Source organism: Girardinichthys multiradiatus, chromosome 5, assembly GCF_021462225.1.
Source record: "Girardinichthys multiradiatus isolate DD_20200921_A chromosome 5, DD_fGirMul_XY1, whole genome shotgun sequence".
Taxonomy (NCBI): domain Eukaryota; kingdom Metazoa; phylum Chordata; class Actinopteri; order Cyprinodontiformes; family Goodeidae; genus Girardinichthys; species Girardinichthys multiradiatus.
In genome coordinates, this window is record NC_061798.1 from 39,514,055 (window position 1) to 39,538,261 (window position 24,207).

A 24,207-nucleotide genomic window follows, 5' to 3' on the forward strand; every position below is an offset into this window, starting at 1 on the left:
CTTGTAGGATTTATCCTTTGGTCTTTGTTTCCTTGTTTAGTTCTAATCATGTCTTGCTTGTATTCTCAACCACTGCCGCCATAACCAGCTCGATTCGGTCTACCTGTTCCATGCCAGTGTTATGGATTTTCTTATCAAAGTGGGAGAGAAATCAGCTCATTAACAATAGAAAGACCGGACTTTGTCTTTATAAATTTATTCAAAGGCAGTTCAGCGTTTGAAGACCCTGTCAGTGAAGCAAAGCCCAGAACAAGAGTTTACAGACAGTATTTAAACAGTATATGGGTGTTACCTCAACTTAAAAGAGTTTTAGAATCATGATCCCCAGACCCTCCCCGGGTCAGAGGTAACAAAGTTATTTATGAGGGCACCCATCTACCCTCCCTTGAGGCATACACTTCAGGGAGTGTTAACCATAAACTTCCTGATAATGAATTTACACACCAACTCCTCTAGGGTAAAAAAACACAGAGGTCAGAGAGGAGAGAGGTAAAGGGAAGTTCAGAGTATTAAAAAGAATTTTCCACAACACCAGTCAGTCTCACCTGTGCCATGCTCTATATTTACTCTTCTGTTTACTCCTCATGGGAGATTCCTGTATGCTAAGCCTGTCCATGTCTGTTGGTTCATGCCATGTCTGCTCATGTTATTGCCTGCTAGTCTTATGCCCGGATGTAAGTTTTTAAGTTTCTTCTACTCACCGTTTTGCTTCTACCTGCCTGTCTCCAGTTGGGTCCACTCCAAGAGGCTTTTTCTGACAGCTTGGATAGAAGTCCTATAACAGACAGAATAAGACAAGATTTCTTGCTTATCACTTTAATGTATTTTCTGTTCTTTTTCAGTTATCAGCTATTGGTAAATGTTACAGTGGAAACATGACTGCAATGTTTACTTTGGGTTAGATTTGAACTTTTGATTGAACTATGTGTAAAATGTCCCCATTCTTTCCCCTCTGTTTACTTTAGCTTCCTGTTTCATACAAAGCAAACAACAAAACAGCCATCTGTGTTTCAGTGCAAGTTCAATTTAACCTGTATCACATCATTGAGATCTGCGTTGAATGTACGAAAGATCTTACCTATGTAGACACATCTGCTTCCTTTTTCATTGGCCCCATCTCTAGCTTGTGATAAATTGTTTACAAAAACACTCAGACTCATTGATCTACTGGTCTACATGGCAAAACAAATTAATATCAACATGCATGCTAATCTTTTGATCAGCTGCTGAAAGCTTTCATATCAGTCTGTGTCATGTGGTTTGAAAATGCAGATTCATGCTACTGAAGGGCTCTGAGTATGTTTTTGACAACTTGCTGTGACGTTTTGCCTCTGTGTGTAGCATTAGAGAATGTGATGCAATTTCTGATTATGTACATTTCCAGTAAATATTAAAGACTTTATAATTATGAGAACGAAAAAAATGTGCAATTTAATACTTTCCCTCTTTTTGGTTTATCAAAGGTGAAAGCAGGGTTATAAAATTCAGCGTTATATATTATTGAACTGTCAGTTTGTAGTTTGGAAGGACCCAGATGCAGGCAGGAGAGAATTGATGTGAATTTACGACATTTATATAAAATAAGCAAAAAATAAAGCATACCTTTCATAAACTGAAACAAAGGATTAACTTGACGGAGCCATGATGAGGAATGACAGAAAACTAGAGGTGGTTTTAGACAAACTTACTCATTTTACTGAATTATGTTTTTTTGTTTTCATTTTGTTTTCATTTATTGTACATAGATTCTCACTAAAGGAATCAAAACTGAACACAGGGAATTATGTGACGAACAAAAAATTGTAAAATAACTTTAAATATGTTTTTTTACTTTAGATTCCTCAAAGTATCCACTCTTTGCTCTGATGACTGAAATATTAACCTTTGGGCTTCACTCAATGCACCGCTGGGAAGTTCTTTCAAGACTGTTTTGGAAACCATTTCAGGTGACCACCTCATGAAGCTCATGGAGAGAATGCCAAGAGAGCAAAGCAGTAATCACTATGAACAATTTAAAATATAAAAAATGTTTTGGGTAATTTCACACTTTTTGTTTACTACATAACTTCATGTGTGTTTATTCACAGTTATGATGCCGTCAGTGAGAATCTACAATGTAAATAGTAAAAATGTGTTTCTATAGATATACATTACTGTGCAATGGTTTTAGGCAGGTGTGAAAAAATGCTTTAAACAAAGAATGCTTTCAGAAATATAAATGATTGTTTATTTTTATCAATTTACAAAATGCTAAGTGAGCAAAACCAAACATACAGCCAAAGTCATTCAGAACTATCTTCAGCGTAAAGAACAACAAGACTTACTGGAAGTGATGGTTTGGCCCCCGCAGAGCTCTGATCTCAACATCATGGAGTGTGTCTGGGATGACATGAAGAGACAGAAGGATGTGAGAAAGCCTACATCCACAGAAGATCTGTGGTTAGTTCTCCAACATGTTTGGAACAACCTACCAGCCGAGTTCCTTCAAAAACTGTGTGCAAGAGGACCTAGAAGAATTGATGCTGTTTTGAAGGCAAAGGGTGGTCACAACAAATATTGATTTGATTTAGATTTCTCTTTTGTTCATTCACTGCATTTTGTTGATTGATGAAAATAAATACATATTTGTGTATATTTTTCAAAGATACTTTTTTTGCAGCCTGGTTTGAGATTTAACCAGTGAAAAAGACAGATGCTTTACATTTTATTTTTGTTTTCATAATTTTCATCTCTTTTCATCTTGCCTTTTTCTGTTTGTCCATAATGAACCTGTGTAAAATGCCATCATTAGCTTTGTAATCATACACATTTTTTTTTACTCCCTCTTAGAACAAACGTCAGTCACTCAACCAGAGTCCAATGACCCCAAACTGAGGGCAACAATCACTTGGTCCAATACCACACAGGAACTAGGACCTGAGGGGCCACACAGTGGCGACTCCTGACCCACAACAACTCATATCATTTTAAAAATCTAAGTTTTAGCTTTTCTTTTGTTTCACGTGAATGATGATGAAAAGGGGAAATTTTAAACAAGTCACCAGTCTCTAAACTCAGCACACAAAATCATGTGTTTAAAGCTTATGTAACATGTTTTCCATCTATTAAGTAATGTTAGTTGGGAAATTCAGACTTTTATAGCCTTCAGCATTAGTGAACTTTCACATGTTCAACGTTACAGCATTATTCATCACTACCCTCTCCTTAGCAGGGGTTGAGCTTTTGCAGATGTTTGTATGCAGATTACTGTAAGCCGTGAAGAGGGTCAACAGTATTTGTTCTGACCGTTTACAACAGGTCACTTAGTAAATAAATTACAAACTATTGCACTCAGAAAACTTTGAAAAGTTTAACTTTGAAAGTCTGTTCCGACAGCTGGAAAAGATTAAAAAGTGACTGCCATAAAATAGGTTATAATTTTTTTTCTATATCTTGACAACAAACATTATTTTTGTTTGGGACAATAAATACACGAGACCCAAGTGGAATTTGTTGGTTTCTCATCTGGAAGACATTTTTACAACTCAAGTCTGACCGTAAAAAGGCCAGAAGATGAATATTATTAGAATTATGTCTTTGCAACGTCCATGCAGAAAGTTTTCAGAGGGGTGGACAGGTGGAGGCCACTGCTAGTCTTTGCCCATGGCACCACATGGCCTTGGTATATGCTGCTTGACAGATGTGGTGATTTATTATATTTACTTTTTGAAGATCCCCCAGTGGGCCCACCACCTGCAGGGGGAACCGTGAGGGACCGGTGCAAAGAGGATTGGGTGGCGGACGAAGGTGGAGACCTCAACAGCCCGATCCCCGGATGCTTAGGCTGGCTCTAGGGACGTGGAATGTCACCTCGCTGGGGGGGAAGGAGCCTGAGTTTGTGCAGGAGGTCGAGAGATATCGACTAGAAATAGTCGGGCTCGCCTCCACGCACAGCGTGGGCTCTGGAACCCATCTCCTTGAGAGGGGTTGGACTCTCTTCTACTCTGGAGTGGCCCACGGGGAGAGGCGGCGGGCTGGTGTGGGTTTGCTTGTTGCCCCCCAGCTCAGCCGTCTCGTGTTGGGGTTTACCCCAGTGGATGAGAGGGTTGTATCCCTGCGCCTTCGGGTTGGGGAGAGGTCTCTGACTATCATTTCAGCCTACGGGCCGAGTGGTAGTGCAGAGTACCCTGCCTTCTTGGCGTCCCTGTCGGGGGTGCTGGAAAGTGCCCCTCCCGGGGACTCCATTATTCTGCTGGGGGACTTCAACGCCCACGTGGGGAACGACAGTGACACCTGGAGAGGCGTGATCGGGAGGAATGGCCTCCCCGATCTGAATCCGAGTGGTGTTTTGTTATTGGACTTCTGTGCTAGTCACGGATTGTCCATAACGAACACCATGTTCAAACATAAGGGTGTCCATCAGTGCACTTGGCACCAGGACACCCTAGGCAGGAGGTCGATGATCGACTTTGTTGTCGTATCATCAGACCTTCGGCCGCATGTATTGGACACTCGGGTGAAGAGAGGGGCTGAGCTGTCCACTGATCATCACCTGGTGGTGAGTTGGATCCGCTGGAGGAGGAGAAACCCGGACAGACTCGGCAGGCCCAAGCGCATAGTGAGGGTCTGCTGGGAACGCCTGGCGGAGCCCTCGGCCAGGGATGTATTCAACTCCCACCTCCGGGAGAGCTTCGACCAGATCCCGGGGGATGTTGGAGACATAGAGTCCAAGTGGACCATGTTCTCTGCATCTATTGTCGATGCTGCTGCCCATAGCTGTGGCCGTAAGGTCTGCGGTGCCTGTCGTGGCGGCAATCCCAGAACCCGGTGGTGGACACCGGCAGTAAGGGATGCTGTTAAGCTGAAGAAGGAGTCCTATCGGCTGTGGTTGGCTTGTGGGACTCCTGAGGCGGCTGACGGGTACCGTGAGGCCAAGCGTGCTGCGGCCCGGGCTGTGGCAGAGGCAAAAACTCGGGCCTGGGAAGAGTTCGGTGAGGCCATGGAGAAGGACTACCGGTTGGCCTCGAAGCGATTCTGGCAAACCGTCCGGCGCCTCAGGAGGGGGAAGCAATGCTTTGCCAACACTGTTTATAGTCGGGGCGGGAGACTGCTGACCTCGACTGAGGACATTATCGGGCGGTGGAAGGAGTACTTCGAGGATCTCCTCAATCCTGCCATCACACATTCCGTGGTGGAAACAGCGGCTGGGGACTCGGGGTTGGACTCTTTCATCACCCAGGCTGAATTCACCGAGGTGGTTAAAAAGCTCCGCGGTGGCAAGGCTTCGGGGGTTGATGAGATCCGCCCTGAGTACCTCAAGTGTCTGGATGTTGTAGGGCTGTCATGGTTGACACGCCTCTTCAACATTGCGTGGCGGTCGGGGACAGTGCCTCTGGACTGGCAGACTGGGGTGGTGGTCCCCTTTTATAAGAAGGGGGACCGGAGGGTGTGTTCCAACTACAGGGGGATCACACTCCTCAGCCTCCCTGGTAAGGCCTACGCCAGGGTATTGGAGAGGAGAGTCCGACCGATAGTCGAACCTCGGCTTCAGGAGGAACAGTGTGGTTTTCGTCCCAGCCGTGGAACACTGGACCAGCTCTATTCCCTCTACAGGGTGCTCGAGGGTTCATGGGGGTTTGCCCAACCGGTTCACATGTGTTTTGTGGACCTGGAGAAGGCATTCGACTGTGTCCCTCGTGATGCCCTGTGGGGGGTGCTCCAGGAGTATGGAATCGGGGGCCCTTTATTAGGGGCCATCCGGTCCCTGTACGAGTGGAGCAGGAGTTTGGTCTGCATTGCCGGCACTAAGTCGGACCTGTTCCCAGTGCATGTTGGACTCCGGCAGGGCTGCCCTTTGTCGCCGGTCCTGTTCATAACTTTTATGGACAGGATTTCTAGACGCAGCCAAGGGCCGGAGGGGGTCTGGTTTGGGGACCAGTGGATTTCGTCTCTTCTTTTTGCGGATGACGTGGTCCTGCTGGCCCCCTCTAGCCAAGACCTACAGCATGCGCTGTGGCGGTTCGCAGCCGAGTGTGAAGCGGCTGGGATGAGGATCAGCTCCTCCAAGTCCGAGGCCATGGTACTCGACCGGAAAAGGGTGGCTTGTCCTCTTCAGGTTGGAGGGGAGTTCCTGCCTCAAGTGGAGGAGTTTAAGTATCTCGGGGTCTTGTGCACGAGTGAGGGAAGAATGGAGCGGGAGATCAACAGACGGGTCGGTGCAGCTGCCACAGTAATGGGGGCGCTGTGCCGGTCCATTGTGGTGAAGAGAGAGCTGAGCCGAAAAGCAAAGCTCTCAATTTACTGGTCGGTCTACGTTCCTACCCTCACCTATGGCCATAAACTTTGGGTCATGACCGAAAGAACGAGATCACGGATACAAGCGGCTGAAATGAGCTTCCTCCGTAGGGTGGCCGGGCACTCCCTTAGAGATAGGGTGAGGAGCTCGGCCATCCGGGAGGAGCTCGGAGTAGAGCCGCTGCTCCTCCACATTGAGAGGAGCCAGTTGAGGTGGCTCGGGCATCTATACCGGATGCCTCCTGGACGCCTTCCTCGGGAGGTGTTCCAGGCACGTCCCACCGGGAGGAGGCCCAGGGGACGGCCCAGGACACGCTGGAGGGACTATGTCTCTCGGCTGGCCTGGGAACGCCTTGGGCTCCCCCTGGAGGAGCTGGAGGAGGTGTCTGGAGAGAGGGACGTCTGGGCGTCTCTGCTAAGTCTGCTGCCCCCGCGACCCGGTCCTGGATAAGTGGAAGACTACGAACGAACGAACTTTTTGAAGAATTAGAGCAGTTTGCCCTGAAAAGATTACATTTTCTGTTAATTGTTGCAATGAAAAGAAACTGAATTAAACTTAGTTTTAAAAATTTTATCTAAAAAGGGATTATGGGGCTCATTTTGCTTTGTTCAGTCTTTCTTGCAATATTGAGAAAACATTAATATCTTTTCCACACTTTACCCATTAAAAAGCTGCATTTACCCCTAAATTCAACAGTTGTGATTCTGTTAATAGACATTCATTCACATAAATGGTAGCCTCTGCTGGTTTATGTGTGATTCAGGCTGCTTGTGTGACTTTTATCTTTCGAGAAGTTCCCCTCTGAAACCATCATGTCATCGCTTTCTCAGTGACCCCGAAGAACTTTACTCAAGGTTTCACTTCAGTTTTTTTTTGAGAAAATGTAAACTGTTTTTCAAGGAGCCCATGTCAGTGTTTGTCACAAGGTTAATGGCAAAGAGAAAGAGGAAGCTTATGAGGGGGTTTTACTGGGAAAACATGAACAGATCTTCATGCTGTCCAACATATTCACTACTAAATTCAGCTTGAGTACAGAATCTAAAACAATGAAACATTACATTTAAATATTCACCTATAGTTTTTTTGATATGCATTGCCCTGTCAATAATGCCATCTATTGGAATGATTTAAAGTACAATGTCAACGCTAATGCTGCTTAAATAAGAGATAGCCCCCCCTAACCTATTGTACAAAAAAACTGCATCCCATGATTCAACCTGCTCTGCCTTTAGTGGCAAAAGCAGGAAATAGTTACCAGTCTCATCAATGTGGAGGAATGTTTGGACCAATCTTCTGTTTCTGTTTGTAGACTCGTTTTTCTGTTCTCTTAAGGTCCCACCACCGCCAAGTTGAGGTTTGGACTTTATCTGGGACATTTCAACACCTTGATTCTTTTTATGCCTCACCAGATAGTTGTAGAATAGCTGCATTGTTCTGGATCACAGTCCTGTTTCTTGAACCACTTTTGTTTATGCTTTAACTGTAGGACAAATGGCCTCATTTTTGTGTACTGTGGTATACAGAGAAGTTCCTGGTCGGTCTTGTCTGTCCAACTGGCATTGTTCTAGAAGTCCTGTGGTCCATTAATATGCAGCTTTGCAAACCTATATCAAGTTGACATATTTGCTTTAGAGAATCTTTCTCCTGACAAACCTTCACAATAAGCCACAATTGTTGAGTCATTTTCAAATAGTACTGGTGTGAGTAATTACCACGCTTGATGAGGTCAATGTGGTTTTAAAGAAAGTTCCTCAGCTGTTTTCTCTGTATGTTGCATCTTATCTTTAGGTGAATTTGCTGGAAAAGGGATTCTTGTGGAAGGCTGTCAACTGTCTGATGATTTTAACCTGCAAATAATATTTCTAACTGTGTAATGATGGACCTCAGATAGTCAGGAAACGCTGTATAACCCGTTCTACATTGATGACGAGTAACAGTTGGATCTCTAAGGGCATTGCCGTTGCTTTTCCATCTCACCCTTGTGTTACTACACTCCTGTCTGCTAAAGATCAGCAAACTGCCAAAACTCCTGCTTTTCTAGAGAAGATCACACTTGTTGATGATCAGGTAATCCACAGCATTTAATGATCACTACTTCTGGAAACCCTGAGGGTGTACCTACTTTATTATATGAATGTAAATGCTTGCTATTCTTTAACACTTAAGATGTCCGGTTCACTGTTATATTTTACCTCATTTATACATGTTAGGTTTTGCAATACTTCATACATTTGGAAACAAAAAGCTTGTTTTGATACATGTATGTTTGAGATCATTTTGTGCCTTTAAAGTGGTTTATTTGTTTCCGTTTTGGTAACAGATTATGTGAAGCACCTGCAAACTCACAGAGCCAATGTTCATGCAAAAGGGAGTTGCTTTTACATAGAAATCTATTTTGAAAAGCCTGATATGACTTATTTGCTTCTCAGGTATCTCCCATTAAAACAAACAGACAGCAGCTGAAATGAAGCAGCAAAGAGAAAGCGGTTTCTGTAGGAATGAAATGTGCAATTTAGGCAATTTCTGCAACTCAAAACAGCAAAAATAAAGCTTTTTACCCTCATGTTTTCATTAGTATATAGAAGAAGAAAGCTACGGTAACATTATGGATTTAACTGTGGATGGTTGTTAAAACATTGAGCATTCACCCACCTTGTTGTTTAGTTCTTTGGAGACAGATATGGCCACAGTTGGACATGAGGGGGAGCAACAGGGAAAATATACAAGCTCACATAAGCTGTTATTGTGGAGGTAGTTGTTTACATACTTGTCTCAGTGCTGTGCCTTTAAAAGAGGATTCCTGCTGAGGACACAGCAGCAAACTCAGACAGTTGGATCACAGCCAAAATACAGCAGCTTTAGTATAATACAGCACCTCGCAGAAGCTTGCCTCCTGTATCATTGGGATTTTATGAGATAGACCAACACAAAGTAGTGCATAATTGTGAAGTGAAAGCAAAATGATACATGGATTTCAACATTTCTAACACATAAAAAAACAAATTCTGAAAACTGTAGCAGGTATCCACATTCAGACTCCTTTACTTTGATACCTCTAAAAATAGTACAGAGCAACCAATTTCCTTCAGATGTCATCTAACTGGTAAATACACTCCACCTGTGTGTGACATAATCTCAATTAAAACACAGCTGTTCTGTAAAGATCTCTTTGTTGCTGATTGAACTTAATGTTTACAAACCTACAGCTGGTTAAAGGCTTGCTTTTAAACCACCAAAACACAGAGACTGGTGCACAACAGGCTATTCTTGGAGGTCAGCCTTTAGCTGTTTGACTGATACGAGGCTGTAGTGTCACATGCTTTCCTCTTTTATTTTCGGCACAGCCACAGCTATAATCTGCTGCTCAGAGATGACTATCTTTGGCTATTGACTGAGTGCATGCTTGGGTCATGAAAAATGACAAATATCTGCATAATTTATCTGCTGCCTGATTTACCCACCTCTGGAAACAGTTCACAAATCTCAGAGAACTGTTACACTTCTGTACAGCTCTGTAAATGCGCAGCCGAAATGACACATGTAACTGTTTATTTGCTTTAAACCAAAGTTGACCAGATGTCTGTTGAACTGAGAATGTTAGTTTTTTTTTCTCAGCGCTGATTTTGAGAAACACCATACAGCAGATTAGAGAGATCTTAATTGAGTTTCAAATGATACTGTACATAACATTACATTTTATTGTTAATATATGAACCTGACTTGTACATAAATTGTCCTCTTTATTAAGGCAATTCCTTTCAGTCCAACAAATGAAAGAATCTGCATTATTTATTTGAGTTGTTGTGAAAATGCTGTATTTTTTGTAATGTTGACTTTCTTTGTAAGACATCTCAGCTCACTTCCTGGTATGACCCTTGCACATTTTCGAAAGACTAAGACTGTTCTTTAGTTATTAACAGTCAGTGTTGCAGCATAATGTTTAAGCTATGTTAGTGTGGTTTCTGTTCATGCCTTTGGCTGGAAGGAAAAAGGAGGTTAAACCTAAAATAACTACTTTCAGATACAGTTCTGAGAGTTGCTCTTGATACTCATTTTCCCTTTTGGCAGGCCTCACTCAAGAGATAGATATTTCAAGCTTTGCAGCCCTGGCCTTCTATCTGCCACAAGTGTTAGTAAAATATCTGGCCTGCTGATAAGAGTGCAGAGTATCCAGGAAGTAACATGTGGAGTGGGAGGGTATAAGAATAAGCCGACCTGGGATAGCTGGACAGAGCTGAACAATGAATGAAACCAGGACAAGTGCCTTCAGTGGAGCTGGCTAAAAGATAAATAGGCAGGAAGAGTAAAGATGGCTAATGGTTTCTCTGAGCTGTATTGTTTTCCAGAGGTCAAATGTACCTTGGCTGAGCTTACGAGCACTGTTCAGTGTAAAGTTTTGAAATATTTTTATTTTTGCTTGTGTTTTACAGGTGACCCCTGTGAACTCTGTACATGTTGCTTACACACACACACACACACACACACACACACACACACACACACATTATATGAATTCAGATTCTGGGTTTATGCTTTTGGGACAGAAATTGGGATGTTTCAACCACAGAATGGGTCAAAAAAGGTGACTCCGTTTGTTTGGTGGAAGAAGAGATTTGAAAAAACCGCATCATTTCTTGCACTGCGCCATTTTGAACTTTACAATAACACAGACTTCATTGAAGTTTTTCCACAGTATGAAATAAAAAATGTTTTGATGGTAAAAGTATGTTGTCTAGCTATGCTAGTGGGTTGTGTTAATAATTTTAGTTCACACTTGAGAACGAGTTTGTTCACTAAAAATAACCTTTAACCAAATACTGGCCCAAAGATTGTGTCCCAGTTTGGTGAGTCAGAGAAGAGGCCAGAACGAGCCTCATCATCATCATGCTTTACAACCGCCATTTGGGTTCTAAAACAACCTGATTAGTTTTTAATGCACTTCTTCAACAGGAAGAAATGAAAATGGTAAGATAGCAAAATCAAACTGTATTATTATAATGAAGTCAGTGGGTTGTGTTAATAACTTTAGTTTACACTTGAGAATAAGAAGATCTTATTTTGACCTGTTTTTATGCTTTAAACAATCTGTTATTCATAAGATCAAACCTGAGTTAGATGTTAGTCACTTTAAGCTATTTTCTGGGTTAAATTATGCTAGCTCAAATCCATAACCTTAACCCTATGGTGTTAATTATCACAAGGCCAATTAGTCCATCTTTGCCTGAGAAGTGAGTAAGCAAACATTTCTGGTAGTTTTTAGCCCAGTAGTTTTAGAGCTGTGGCTCTAAAAACTAGAAGGTTTACTCAAACTCCAGAAGCAGACACTTTGTGGTCTATGTGAGTTGGGAGAGGTGAAAAATGAAGTTCATTTTGTGTTGTATTGTCCTTTATACGATGATTTGAGAATTGGGTTGTTTGATGAATTATTTGTTAAAAAGCCTGAAATGTTCTGGTTCAGTGATGATGATAAGATGGAAATGTTGTTTAATTTCAATGTATTTAAACAGGCAACCTTTGTTTGTAAAGGCAGGAAGAGGCGGCAGGCTTGTTTATTTAAATAATTTATGAGTATGTTGTGCCCAGTGTATCTGCTCCTTATGTTTGTCTAATAGTGTCTTATAAGCCCTTGAGGGCTGGGCACACTGAGGTATGCAAGACACAAAATAATAAAATATTTATTCATTCATACAGAAAACAGCACAAGGAGAACAGGATATGGGGCACAGGAAGGATAACAGGCAGAACGGGATCAACAAAGGAACCGGCAGGCAAACTGAAAGTAATGGGAGGATCCAGCAAAGAACAATGACAATCAAAAAGATCAAATACTGAGGGAAGAATGGAGAATGATATTGGATGTAGGTGAGTACATCAGAGGATGTGAAGCTGGGGCAGATAAACCAATTGACAGAGACTTATTTACACAGAGGGAGCTGAACTAAGACACAAAGAAACAACAAAACAAAGGAAAAAGACTTTATACTGACCAAAGGAAGTAAACTAGAATAAACACGAAACAGAACACAAGAAATAAGTAAGAAGCTAAACCTAAAAGAATGAACTAATAAGGCAAGACCTTTATAACATAATAAACAACAGCGAGATGATGAAAACAGGGACCTGGGTTCAGGTCTTGGGTTCAAATCCTGATGAGGGGTCTTTCTGCATGAAGTTTACTTGTTCTCCTCATATGATTCAGCATTCAACGTGGCCACCAATCAAAAAACTATTAGTTCCACATGACAAAGTTTTTTTTTTCTCGTTTCATGAGTTCCTGATACAAAATCCAGACAGTAAGAAAAAATAACAGGAATTACTTGATTCCCAGTTTTAATTTAATCTCTTTTTCCTTCTATTCAGGCTGACAAACAGTCTGTTTTGATCGCATCAGGCCAGTCCCCGCCGCCATAGGATTGAATCATGGTCCATCTTCATCTTCATCATCGTCATCTCTGCTGATAGTTCTGGGATTTCCCAGAAAACGTAATGCGTCTGCCGCTGTAATACAACCTACAACTTTCAATTTCACATTCCGTTTTTTTTTTTTTTTTTTACTTTTTAACACTGTGGGAAACTACATAAGCTCTTTCTCTTTGCGCCTCCCCTGTATTTCTATTCATGTAAACGAGCGGAAACTTTTTAGTTTCAGTTCAACGCTTCAGTCCGTCGGACATTGGTCGCTTCGGATCAGTTTTTAAAACCAGAAACCTGAAACACAAGAGACAAAATGTTCTCCTGCTCTATATTTCTGGGGATTTCTTTGTTGAATATTCTGCGTGGCGTCTATGTGTCCGCCTGCGGTGAGTTTTCCATCATCCATCCTGGATTTTTATCCTCCTTTCATACCGAAAGGAATAGTCTAGAAAAGCCATTTTTCAGGCAGACTAGTCATCTGACAAGAAGTCGTCTCTAGTCGGCAGGGTTGGTTTAAATTTTATATTTAGCACTAATTCGCAAATAGACTCCGTAGATTTAATAGTGGATCTAACTGGGTAACGATCCCCTCATTCCTAGCGTTAGATTTTGATGACTTATGTGTTTTGTCGCTTTATTAGTGTTGGTTTGCTGAATAATGTTGACACACATGAAAAAGTGGAATTTGAAGAGATCTGGTTTTCAAATTGTATTAATAACATAGTCTAGTATAATTGATTTATGTTTTGTTTAACAGAATAGTAGCAAACTGCTGAGACAATTATTATTTATTGACAACTTTAATAAAACCTTAAACAGTAAACTCTATGAGTACATTAATTACATTTCTGAATCAGAATCAGCTTTTTTGGCCAAGTTTCTGTGCACAAACAAGGAATTTGACTTTGGTTTCATACTCTCACAGTGTACAGACATTAAGTATTTATATATAAATATAAATGTGTTTGTAGAGAACAGCACACCACAAACGGAGCCACTTTATCTTTCATTTGGGTCTTTAGATACTTCAAAGTTGGGATGTAAGATATCAGGGTTGCGATATTATTGCTTTCAACCCTCGCTGTGGCACTTTAGTAGCTTGGGCACTATTATCTTTGTCAGAAATAATCAATTACTGCAGCATGACTCCATCTTAATCTTTTTGAGAAATAAGAATCACAATTATTTTGTTTTTGCAAATAAAAAAAAGAAAAACAATTGAAATACCCCTTTAATTTTGAGCAAAATAAAAAGCTGCTAATTATTGATAACTTCCTTGTCATTTACTAAGGCTCAGTGTGTTGACATATTTTCTTACAGTACTCACACAAGGCCCAACTCCTGTTGACCCTGAGATGGTCCAGCAGGCAGATGACTAACCCAACCCACTTCATTTTGACTGTCACAGCTGAGGATTTCAAATCTGTTTCTCAATCTGCTGTGAGGGAAATTAGGTTATGGATATTATCTAGACCAGGGGTAACACCATGGTTCTGTACATGACTACCAAATAGAAGTAGGCAGTGATAAAATGGTAACTTGTGTGTACGACAAAGGAAGCAAATTATCCTGCTGCCAAAACCAACACCAAAATCAAACAACATGGAAACATCAACAATCCATGTGCAAAGCATGTCTTTTCTTTTAAAGCACATTTTAAATTACCTTGTGTCAGTGATGTAGCGTATTCAAAATCTAGATGCTGTTTGGCAGAAGGAAGGAGCTTCTAGATCATTTTATTTGTTTTTGGAACATTTTAAATGAGAAAACTTAGAAAAAACTACAGCTGAGAGGTGTGGTCCAGCATTTCCAATAACAGAATAATAGTACTGATTAGATCTGGGTTGAACACAATTAAACACAGAGTGCATCAGGAAGTTTAGCCTATCCCTACTAAGCAGTATATTTACAAAAGGTATTGTTTTGTGTTTTAGCTTTAGACACATTGAAGGATAGTGTGAGAGGACTCAAATGTACTCATATTATTTACTGTGTTTCTTTCAGATTACAGCTGTTCAGATAAACCAGTTCTAACTCCATCTAGACTGGTGGTGAAGTACGGTGATCCAACCTCCGCCATATGTGTAGCCTGCCAGAAGGACTGTTTTCCCCTGGAGGAAAGCGTTATTGATATGGAAATATCTCGAGGAAAGACCACTAGAAATGGAACCACAGTGACCTGGAAAGTGGACCATCTAAGAGAGTGGGAATTAACTCCAAAGTGCTTTTATACTGACAATAAAGATAATCAGTGTTGCAGCAACCTGATTATTACTGTCTACAGTGAGTACGTTTTCTAGTGATAATTCTTGTGATTTTTTTTAATCCATTATCACATTTTCATTGTTTTTCTTTTTAATGCTGTTGTCTTTGCTGTTTTTCATAGCTATTAGTATTATTTTAGTCATTCCTTAATTTTTTTTACATTTTGTTAATTTTTCTCTCCTTCTCCACAGAACCTCCAGAACATGTGATCATGCACTTAAATGAAGGTGGACCTCTGACTGAGGGTACTGAGTACACCCTGGAGTGTTCTGTACAGGGCGTAGCTCCTGCTAGAAACCTCATTGTGGCCTTCTACAGAGGACAGACACAACTGGGTCACATTAAATCCAACAGTACCACAAAGGTACCAGTGAGTGAGACATTTAGTTTGAGCTACAACACCAGTAAAGAAGACAATGGAGCCCATTTCTGGTGTGAAGCAAAGCTGGAACTGGGAGCTGAGGGACCAAAGCCACCTCCAGTAGTGAAATCAAAGGATCTCATTGTCACAGTTCACTGTAAGTTTAAACAGACGCACATACTAGAATATTACTGAAAAGTGAATTTTTTTCAGAAACTCAATTTACTAAGTGGAAACATTATAAAGATTTATTTCACACGGACTGATGTTTTCAAGCCTTTACGTCTGTTAATTAGGAGGATTTTCTACTTGAAGCTAATGAAAACACGATGTTTAAAATTAGAATTTTACATCAGACCAATAAAAAACGTTTTTTAATACAGAAATTTGGACTTAATGGTAAGTATGTTTAATACCTGCTTAAAGGTTGTTATTTTCAAAAAGTATTTTTAATCTGAGAAACGATTCTCATCGGAGCACATATTCTAGTTTATATATGACTGTATATACTCCTTTGTTTCCTTTTTAATTTGAGAGAAACAATCATGAAGGAATTAAGTTTTTAACATTTGAATAGATGACTACTATTTTAAATGGCTACAAATCTACTCATGATGTTGTACTGAAGAAACTTTCACAAAACCTTTTCAGACTACTTTCTACAGTTAAGCCAATACAAATGAATCATTATGCTTTTTAAAATTTTATTCAAGCTGGTTTTTGACTGTATTTTAATTCCCAAACACATGATAGTTATTTGCATAAAAAAAATCTAAATTAGTATTTTTGATTGTAGTACAGGGCGAAGTCATTTTGACCCAATCGGGACATGTTCCTAGAATTTGACATCAGTTGATTTTGACTATAGTAGCATTGATGTACAATGGGCAAGAAGTTTTTGTTAATATTATAATTATTATATTATCATCATTATTTAGCCCCTGCAGGTAGATATATTTAAGAAAAACTCTGCTGAACCGGTTACACAGTCTGTAGCATGCCCTCTCGAACAAGGATGAGACTTTACTGATGGTTTTATGAGATTTTATTCCTTTTAAACCTTGTTCCATTCTGTTAATCACCATATCACCACCATAAGAGCTGCAACACATATAGAAATGTATAACTCAGTTTAAATCATTCCATTTTACATGCTGTCTTCAATTTATGCAAACATATCAACAGACAACTACTCATGAATGTTAAATGTTTAAATCAACGCACCTTTTGCCCCTTCGGAGGGCTGCCAGTATAAAATTATATTTACTGTGGCTGCACTTGTGGAAAACATGCTACTTTCTGTACAGCTGCGTTAGACAGGAAGTGTAAATTCAAAATAAAAGCATGCAGCTCAAAAACAGAAAGTCAACGATCTCATTCCAGAAACTTTGAACAAAAATTTAATACTTTCTAATTTGCTGTCACAAAATAAGCTTATGGTTATTTACACAGTCTATTCATAACCAATAGCAGAGCAACTAAACATATTTTATTAATAGTTAGAAATTTACAACATAAATAACCTATTTTTAGAATTTTAAATGCTAAATATTTTACATTTTTGTTGTGTATGTAGTGTCTAGAAATAAATTACAGCTACACTTTATATGCAGGAAATACTTTGTAAGTGGAGCTTATAAGTAAGAGTAATTTGGATCATGTGGTCAGAGATGTTCCTTGAAATGTGTAAAATGAAGTGTAAACTGTTGCCTGTGTGTGAAGTTTGGTATTTTTGCACCTCTTGGGATTTTTTCCCATGTTTTCTGTAGTGTTTGAATTGTTACATTTTGTTTATCTCTTTGGTTCATGCACAGATGGACCTGAGCTGAAAGTTCCAGCTGATCCAGCTCCAATCAACATCATTAGTGGAAAAACTCTCCAATTGAACTGCTCGGCCGAGGGGAACCCTGACCCCTTGTACAACTGGACCCTGCCGTCCAACAAAGGCCACCACACTGAGAAAACTTTGACAGTTGAATCAGTTGATTTTCAGGATGGAGGACAGTACGTCTGTACTGTCAGCAACAAGGTGTCAACTGTCAGCGTTAGATTCAACGTAACGGTCCGAAGTGAGTTTTCGCATGGTCAATTTCTAAAGTTAATAACATTTCTGGGAAGTGAGCCACAGTGTTTTTTCTGTATTACCACAGCTGGTAATATTTACCTTTAACTCACATTCCCCATAGAAGGAAGTTAACTGGGACTGTTTGGGTATTTTGAATCATCTAATGTTTGACGTGTTTTGTTCCTTTTTTCTCTTCTCCTTGGCAGAAAACATCCTGCCCTACATTATAGCTGCCATCATTGCTGCTGTGGCTCTGTTTTTTAGTGGTGCAACAGTGTTCTACACCTTTTACTACAAACAGAACAAAATGGGAAAGTACCGACTAAAGGACGTTTTCCGTCTGGGCACAGTGGATCACACAACAGTTCCTTTAAGTTTGTAAAAAAAAAAAATCCCTGGATGAACAATCTGAGGCTGAAGCTTTAAAGACGCTTAGCTTCAGTGCCTCTGATCTGAGTCAGGTCAGTGTTGATGAAGGTTCTCCTATTTCCAAACAAGGACATAAATGTTACTTACTATATGGAAATGTTCATTTCCTCAAAGATGGTTTCAGTGTTGAGAGAAAATTACAAGAGCTCTTTGTATTTGAAATCCAGTGGTAACTTGTTTCACACTGAGGCTGCAATGGACTATAATTGTTTACTCTTAATTATTTGTACTAGGATGAATTTCTTTATGGTTAAGGTAAAGGGACAAATGGTGTCAAAATCTTTGCTAAGCTAAACTGTATTTTAATGTGATTGAACTCTTTTATGCATATCTTTCTGTTTTGGTTGTTAGAAAGTAAAACAACTGCAGAATTCTGATTGAAAATGTTCCCATTAAGAATAGGTTTTTAAATGCGACCACCCTGAAAGCACTACAAGACTGGTGATACTCTTTGATTAAATCAGCTGGCAAAATGCCATGGAGCAAACCTGCATTTTTATTTCTGGGTATGTTAAACTCTATGATGGTCAGAAAGCAACATTAGAAGTGACTAAATGTATTAGGCAGGGATTTATTCCCCTGTCTCTGTTGAACATCTGCATTCTCACGTCTTGTCTGTATCAAAGTGTAGTGCAATAACAACATAAAATATGTAAAGTTCAGAGGTTGGGGTATGAGTCTTTAGTTTATACTGTTATGTTTACAGCAAAATGTTTTACTAAAATTTAAAGCAAGGAGAAAGGCAATAACAGGTGCCTACAGAGACATAAATAAGTCTGTACAGCAGCTTGAACTGCCCGCTGACACACACACCTACAAAAACACAGCAGTCACCACACTCTGACCTTTTGGGAAAATGTTGCAACTCTTTCATTCATAAAGAAGCTAAAGTTTGTCCTAAATATTTTTCAGGTTACATCTATGTTCACTCCAAAATTATTTATGCTGGGAAGAACTCGGCCACGTTGAAATCTGTTATATAATCAAGAATTGTTAAAAGTTCACCACGTAGGTTAACACCGCTCCTAAACTCTCTTTCTATGAATAAAGGAAATTTAGTATTCTACTGAATATTTTGAGCAATTTATGACGCCGATGCGATTGTTTAAATGTTTTTCATAGTTTAATTAAGAAATATGGAAGTTTTTAAATGAAACATTATTTGACATGTAAGAAATTTGAGAGAATGTGAAAAGGAGAGGACTTATTGGATGAAGACAAACGTATGTATATGAGTACTAAAGGTTATCTTTAACTGTTCATTTAACCAATTTTCTGATTCTTTCTGAGTTATCTGTAAATTGAAACATATGAATTTTGTTTTTGTTATAAAACAGATGTATGGTAACATTTAACTAATTGTATTGAGAGGTGTTGGTAATGTAGGTTTTTAACTTTTGAGTTAAAGCATAGGCAAACTTGCTTTTGGAGCTTTTGACAGCTTTACTTTGTTTCCTTGTGGACGTGGTCAGAGATGTCCCTTAAAATGTGTAAAATTAAGTGTAAACAGTTGTCTGTGTGAGAAGTTTGGTATTTTTCCACATCTTGGTATTTTTTCCCATGTTTTCTGTAGTGTTTGTATTGGTAAATATTGTTTCCCTCTTTGTTGTTTGTGTGGTAAACCTTATAAAATCACTGACTGTCTATATTTATAAATGTTTGTGAAGACAATGACCAGAACATGCAAATGTTTGAAAAGATTGAACATTATGAATTAAAGATACAAAATCTTTTTAATGAATTTTGAAATTGTAAATAAATGCCATTTTCTTTTAAAAAAAACATGCTTCCTTCTCCTTTCCATTGTTTGTACGCAATAAATGACTGCTAGACAGGCTCAGGATTTACTATGAAAAACATACCCCTACTGACTGTTAGCAGAAGCTATTAACATACTTCCCATTTGTAAGATTACCAGCTAAACTTCTTCAGTACTGTGGGGGATGTTTCTTTTTTATTTGTGAAGATTTTTTCTGAGAACACACGGACTGTGCCAAGGGTGGAATGAGGTAATTCCTTCCCAGAAATGCTTTATTCATCTCTTCCTCTCCTTTTACTCCCTGCTCAGAAAGAATGTTTTGCTGGAATTAGATGGGGGTTATTTGTGTGTACATGTCGGCTGCTTTTATTCTGAATGTGCTCCTTAAGCCATCATCTTGTTAGAAAGTCTGTCTGCTCTGTTTATATGAGGCTTGAATGGAAACTAATTAATATATCTTACTTTGAATCAACACATTATGTCAAGTCTCTTTAGGGAAGCTATCATGCTTCTGTCCAAACGCCCCTTTGTTGCAGCAAAAAACTCAACTCTTGAGAATTAAAGTGGGGTTGAGTCCCATTCTACTAAATGGTGTGTGTCGCTATAACTGGTAATTTGCTTCTCTCTGGGTGGGTTTTATGTTATGTGGGGGGCATTATCATTGACACCAGTCCTTGACCTTTTTGAAATCAGAACGATCTGGGACATGGTTTAAATCTGCAAAACTGGTGTAAAAGTTAATTTAGGCAGACTTAAGTTTTCTCTTTCCATTTATTTATTTTCTTAACTACAGTTGCTGTCTGTGTCACTTATGGCATTACATTCATTGACCAACAAATTTATTGCTCTTTTATCGGTTTATCAAAGTATAAATCTCACACAGTTCAAACACTCTTACTTTTGATTTGAGTCCATTTAACAAAATCACCAGTGTGTTAGGAATAACCTTTATTAAAATGCTCATAGCTGTTTTCCCATTTATACCGTAGTGAAATAAAGTATAAGTTCTAATGTTTCCCTTTTATTAGAATAGGATAAGCATGCTCATTGACACACAGTACAAGGATAAATGGCCTAAGGTTTGTCATAACTGACCTGAGGCTGGGGGACTGGGTTTGAAAATGGAGCAGCCGGTATAACTGGGTTGATTAGAAAGCTACAGCACACTTAGATTAAGGATGGACACCAGCTACTACACAATCTAACAGATAGACACCACAATGGTGACACATAGTCTACTGATAATCACTGAGGGAGAGCACATCCATTGCATTGGAGTGCCAGATATAAAAACTACAGTTCCTTCTCAAAATATTAGCATATTGTGATAAAGTTCATTATTTTCCATAATGTCATGATGAAAATTTAACATTCATATATTTTAGATTCATTGCACACTAACTGAAATATTTCAGGTCTTTTATTGTCTTAATACGGATGATTTTGGCATACAGCTCATGAAAACCCAAAATTCCTATCTCACAAAATTAGCATATTTCATCCGACCAATAAAAAAAAAGTGTTTTTAATACAAAAAACGTCAACCTTCAAATAATCATGTACAGTTATGCACTTAATACTTGGTCGGGAATCCTTTGGCAGAAATGACTGCTTCAATGCGGCATGGCATGGAGGCAATCAGCCTGTGGCACTGCTGAGGTCTTATGGAGGCCCAGGATGCTTCGATAGCGGCCTTTAGCTCATCCAGAGTGTTGGGTCTTGAGTCTCTCAACGTTCTCTTCACAATATCCCACAGATTCTCTATGGGGTTCAGGTCAGGAGAGTTGGCAGGCCAATTGAGCACAGTGATACCATGGTCAGTAAACCATTTACCAGTGGTTTTGGCACTGTGAGCAGGTGCCAGGTCGTGCTGAAAAATGAAATCTTCATCTCCATAAAGCTTTTCAGCAGATGGAAGCATGAAGTGCTCCAAAATCTCCTGATAGCTAGCTGCATTGACCCTGCCCTTGATAAAACACAGTGGACCAACACCAGGAGCTGACACGGCACCCCAGACCTTCACTGACTGTGGGTACTTGACACTGGACTTCTGGCATTTTGGCATTTCCTTCTCCCCAGTCTTCCTCCAGACTCTGGCACCTTGATTTCCGAATGACATGCAGAATTTGCTTTCATCCGAAAAAAGTACTTTGGACCACTGAGCAACAGTCCAGTGCTGCTTCTCTGTAGCCCAGGTCAGGCGCTTCTGCCGCTGTTTCTGGTTCAAAAGTGGCTTGACCTGGGGAATGCGGCACCTGTAGCCCATTTCCTGCACACGCCTGTGCACGGTGGCTCTGGATGTTTCTACTCCAGACTCAGTCCACTGCTTCCGCAGGTCCCCCAAGGTCTGGAATCGGCCCTTCTCCACAATCTTCCTCAAGGTCCGGTCACCTCTTCTTGTTTTGCAGTGTTTTCTGCCACACTTTTTCCTTCCCACAGACTTCCCACTGAGGTGCCTTGATACAGCACTCTGGGAACAGCCTATTCGTTCAGAAATTTCTTTCTGTGTCTTACCCTCTTGCTTGAGGGTGTCAATAGTGGCCTTCTGGACAGCAGTCAGGTCGGCAGTCTTACCCATGATTGGGGTTTTGAGTGATGAACCAGGCTGGGAGTTTTAAAGGCCTCAGGAATCTTTTGCAGGTGTTTAGAGTTAACTCGTTGATTCAGATGATTAGGTTCATAGCTCGTTTAGAGACCCTTTTAATGATATGCTAATTTTGTGAGATAGGAATTTTGGGTTTTCATCAGCTGTATGCCAAAATCACCCGTATTAAGACAATAAAAGACTTGAAATATTTCAGTTAGTGTGCAATGAATCTAAAATATATGAATGTTAACTTTTCATCATTACTTTATGGAAAATAATGAACTTTATCACAATATGCTAATATTTTGAGAAGGACCTGTATATGTGAACTTCTATCGAGGCTCTTCGTCATGCTCTAACAGACGGCGACGGTTTGAGACAGGAGCCTCAGCGCTGATCTCTGTAAACATTCCTCTGCCTTAATTTAGATTAAAGGAGCTAAAAGTTAGAAACTGGTTGAGAGTCGTTCCTTAAAGAGTCAGTGTTAGATATAGTGTGTGATTGCTTCTGGGGTTCAAGTACCGGAGGAGCTCCGAGGTGTCTGACAGCCAACAGGGTGCGGTAACTTGGACAAGTGCTACAGTTATTTGCAACCCCGCTATCCATAAAAATGGAATAAATGATTTTAGAAACATTCCTAATTTTATTTTGGTTTAATTCCCACTCAATAGAAACAGTCTCACAGCATCACATATCTTTTGCCATATCTATCAGTGGGTGCAAGGCATTTGTTTGTCAAAAAACTCAATCTTTGTCTCACCAGACCAAACCACAAAATTCGAGTTAAAACCTCAGCAGTATTTATCATGCTCTCCAAATATACATATGTGAAAGTTTGATAGAAAATACATTTTTGCTGGCATGCAGATAACATCTATGGGTTGTAACGAAGACCTGGTAATCTCCAAAATGGCGTTCTTTGCTGCAGTTTTCTTACAGGAACCTTTGGAGATAATTGTTTTTACCTCTCTCGCATCATCTTTATTGTGATTGTTAAATACACTCCGATCTTCATTCTTGTTTCTTGCAGTTACAGTTTTACCTTTTTTGTATTCCTCTGACAACAGAATATCAGTCAGACTGATACATGCAAATTTAGGCGAAAAGCAAATTTGTATGGCACCAGTGATTTTTTTATAAAAAACTATTCTTTGTTATTTTGGAATCCACTGAATAAATGTGCTAAAATTAAAGATTGGATTTTTTGTGAAAAAGATTATGTGTAAAATTACTTTATTAATGAGCTAGTAATAGATTAATTAATTTTAAGGGAATTTCCAAATTTTTACCAGCTAAAGCTGGTAAGAGGTCTGGAGGGCACTGCATATTTTTCTTTTGTGTACATATTTAATTGCAGAAACATTTTGAACAAAAATCCATGATCAATTATGTTTTTTGTCTGTCGATATAGGTCTGGAAATCCTGAGCTACATTTGTCAGGAACTAAAATAACAGTGGCAGAAGCAATGATAAGAGGAAAAGAAAGGAGGGTAGTCTGATAAAATTCTTTGGAAGAGGAAGAACTAACGTTCAGCAAGTCTCAGATTTGGACAAGCAGGACTAAATGTGTCATTGTTTTAAAAATTGTGATTTACTGTGGACAAGGAGAAACAAAACATTCTGTGCTGTGAAGGTTGAGATTTAATGATGTACAAAATTACTCAAGAAGGAACTACTTTGATGGGAAGTATATAAATTGTTTTGCCGAAGAAGAAAACTTTCTGTGCAAAGCATTAATAATATGAATGTGAGGCAGGTTTAATAAAGGTACAGGCTTTATCTGGTATAGGTGCATCACATAAATGAGATAACACAAGAACAAGTGTTGGTAGATGGACTGATAATTTCCATATTGCTTATGAACACAAGCCATACAGTCATATTCAATAAATTAGAATATTATTAAAAAGTTCATTTTTTCAGTAACTCAATTCACTAAGTGAAACACATTATACCGAATAATATACTGCTCCCTAAGTGATGGGTTTAATGCAGAGGACAGTTTCACCATTGTGAAAACTTGTATGTTAGACCCAATCCCAACCAAATTATT

The 24,207-nt window shown here is 39.6% G+C and overlaps 1 protein-coding gene across 1 annotated transcript in view; it reads left to right on the top strand.

Moving 5' to 3' along the window:
* Window positions 1-19,590, top strand: part of LOC124867728 (intercellular adhesion molecule 1-like) — a 52,255-nt gene extending 32,665 nt beyond the window's left edge. Inside the window, exons 9-12 of the mRNA XM_047364308.1 lie at window positions 14,693-14,971; window positions 15,145-15,471; window positions 17,129-17,383; window positions 17,586-19,590. Coding sequence (XP_047220264.1) covers window positions 14,693-14,971; window positions 15,145-15,471; window positions 17,129-17,383; window positions 17,586-17,761 — 1,037 coding nt within the window. The 3' untranslated portion in view covers window positions 17,762-19,590. The remainder of the gene's footprint in view (window positions 1-14,692; window positions 14,972-15,144; window positions 15,472-17,128; window positions 17,384-17,585) is intronic.
* Window positions 19,591-24,207: the final 4,617 nt, after the last annotated feature.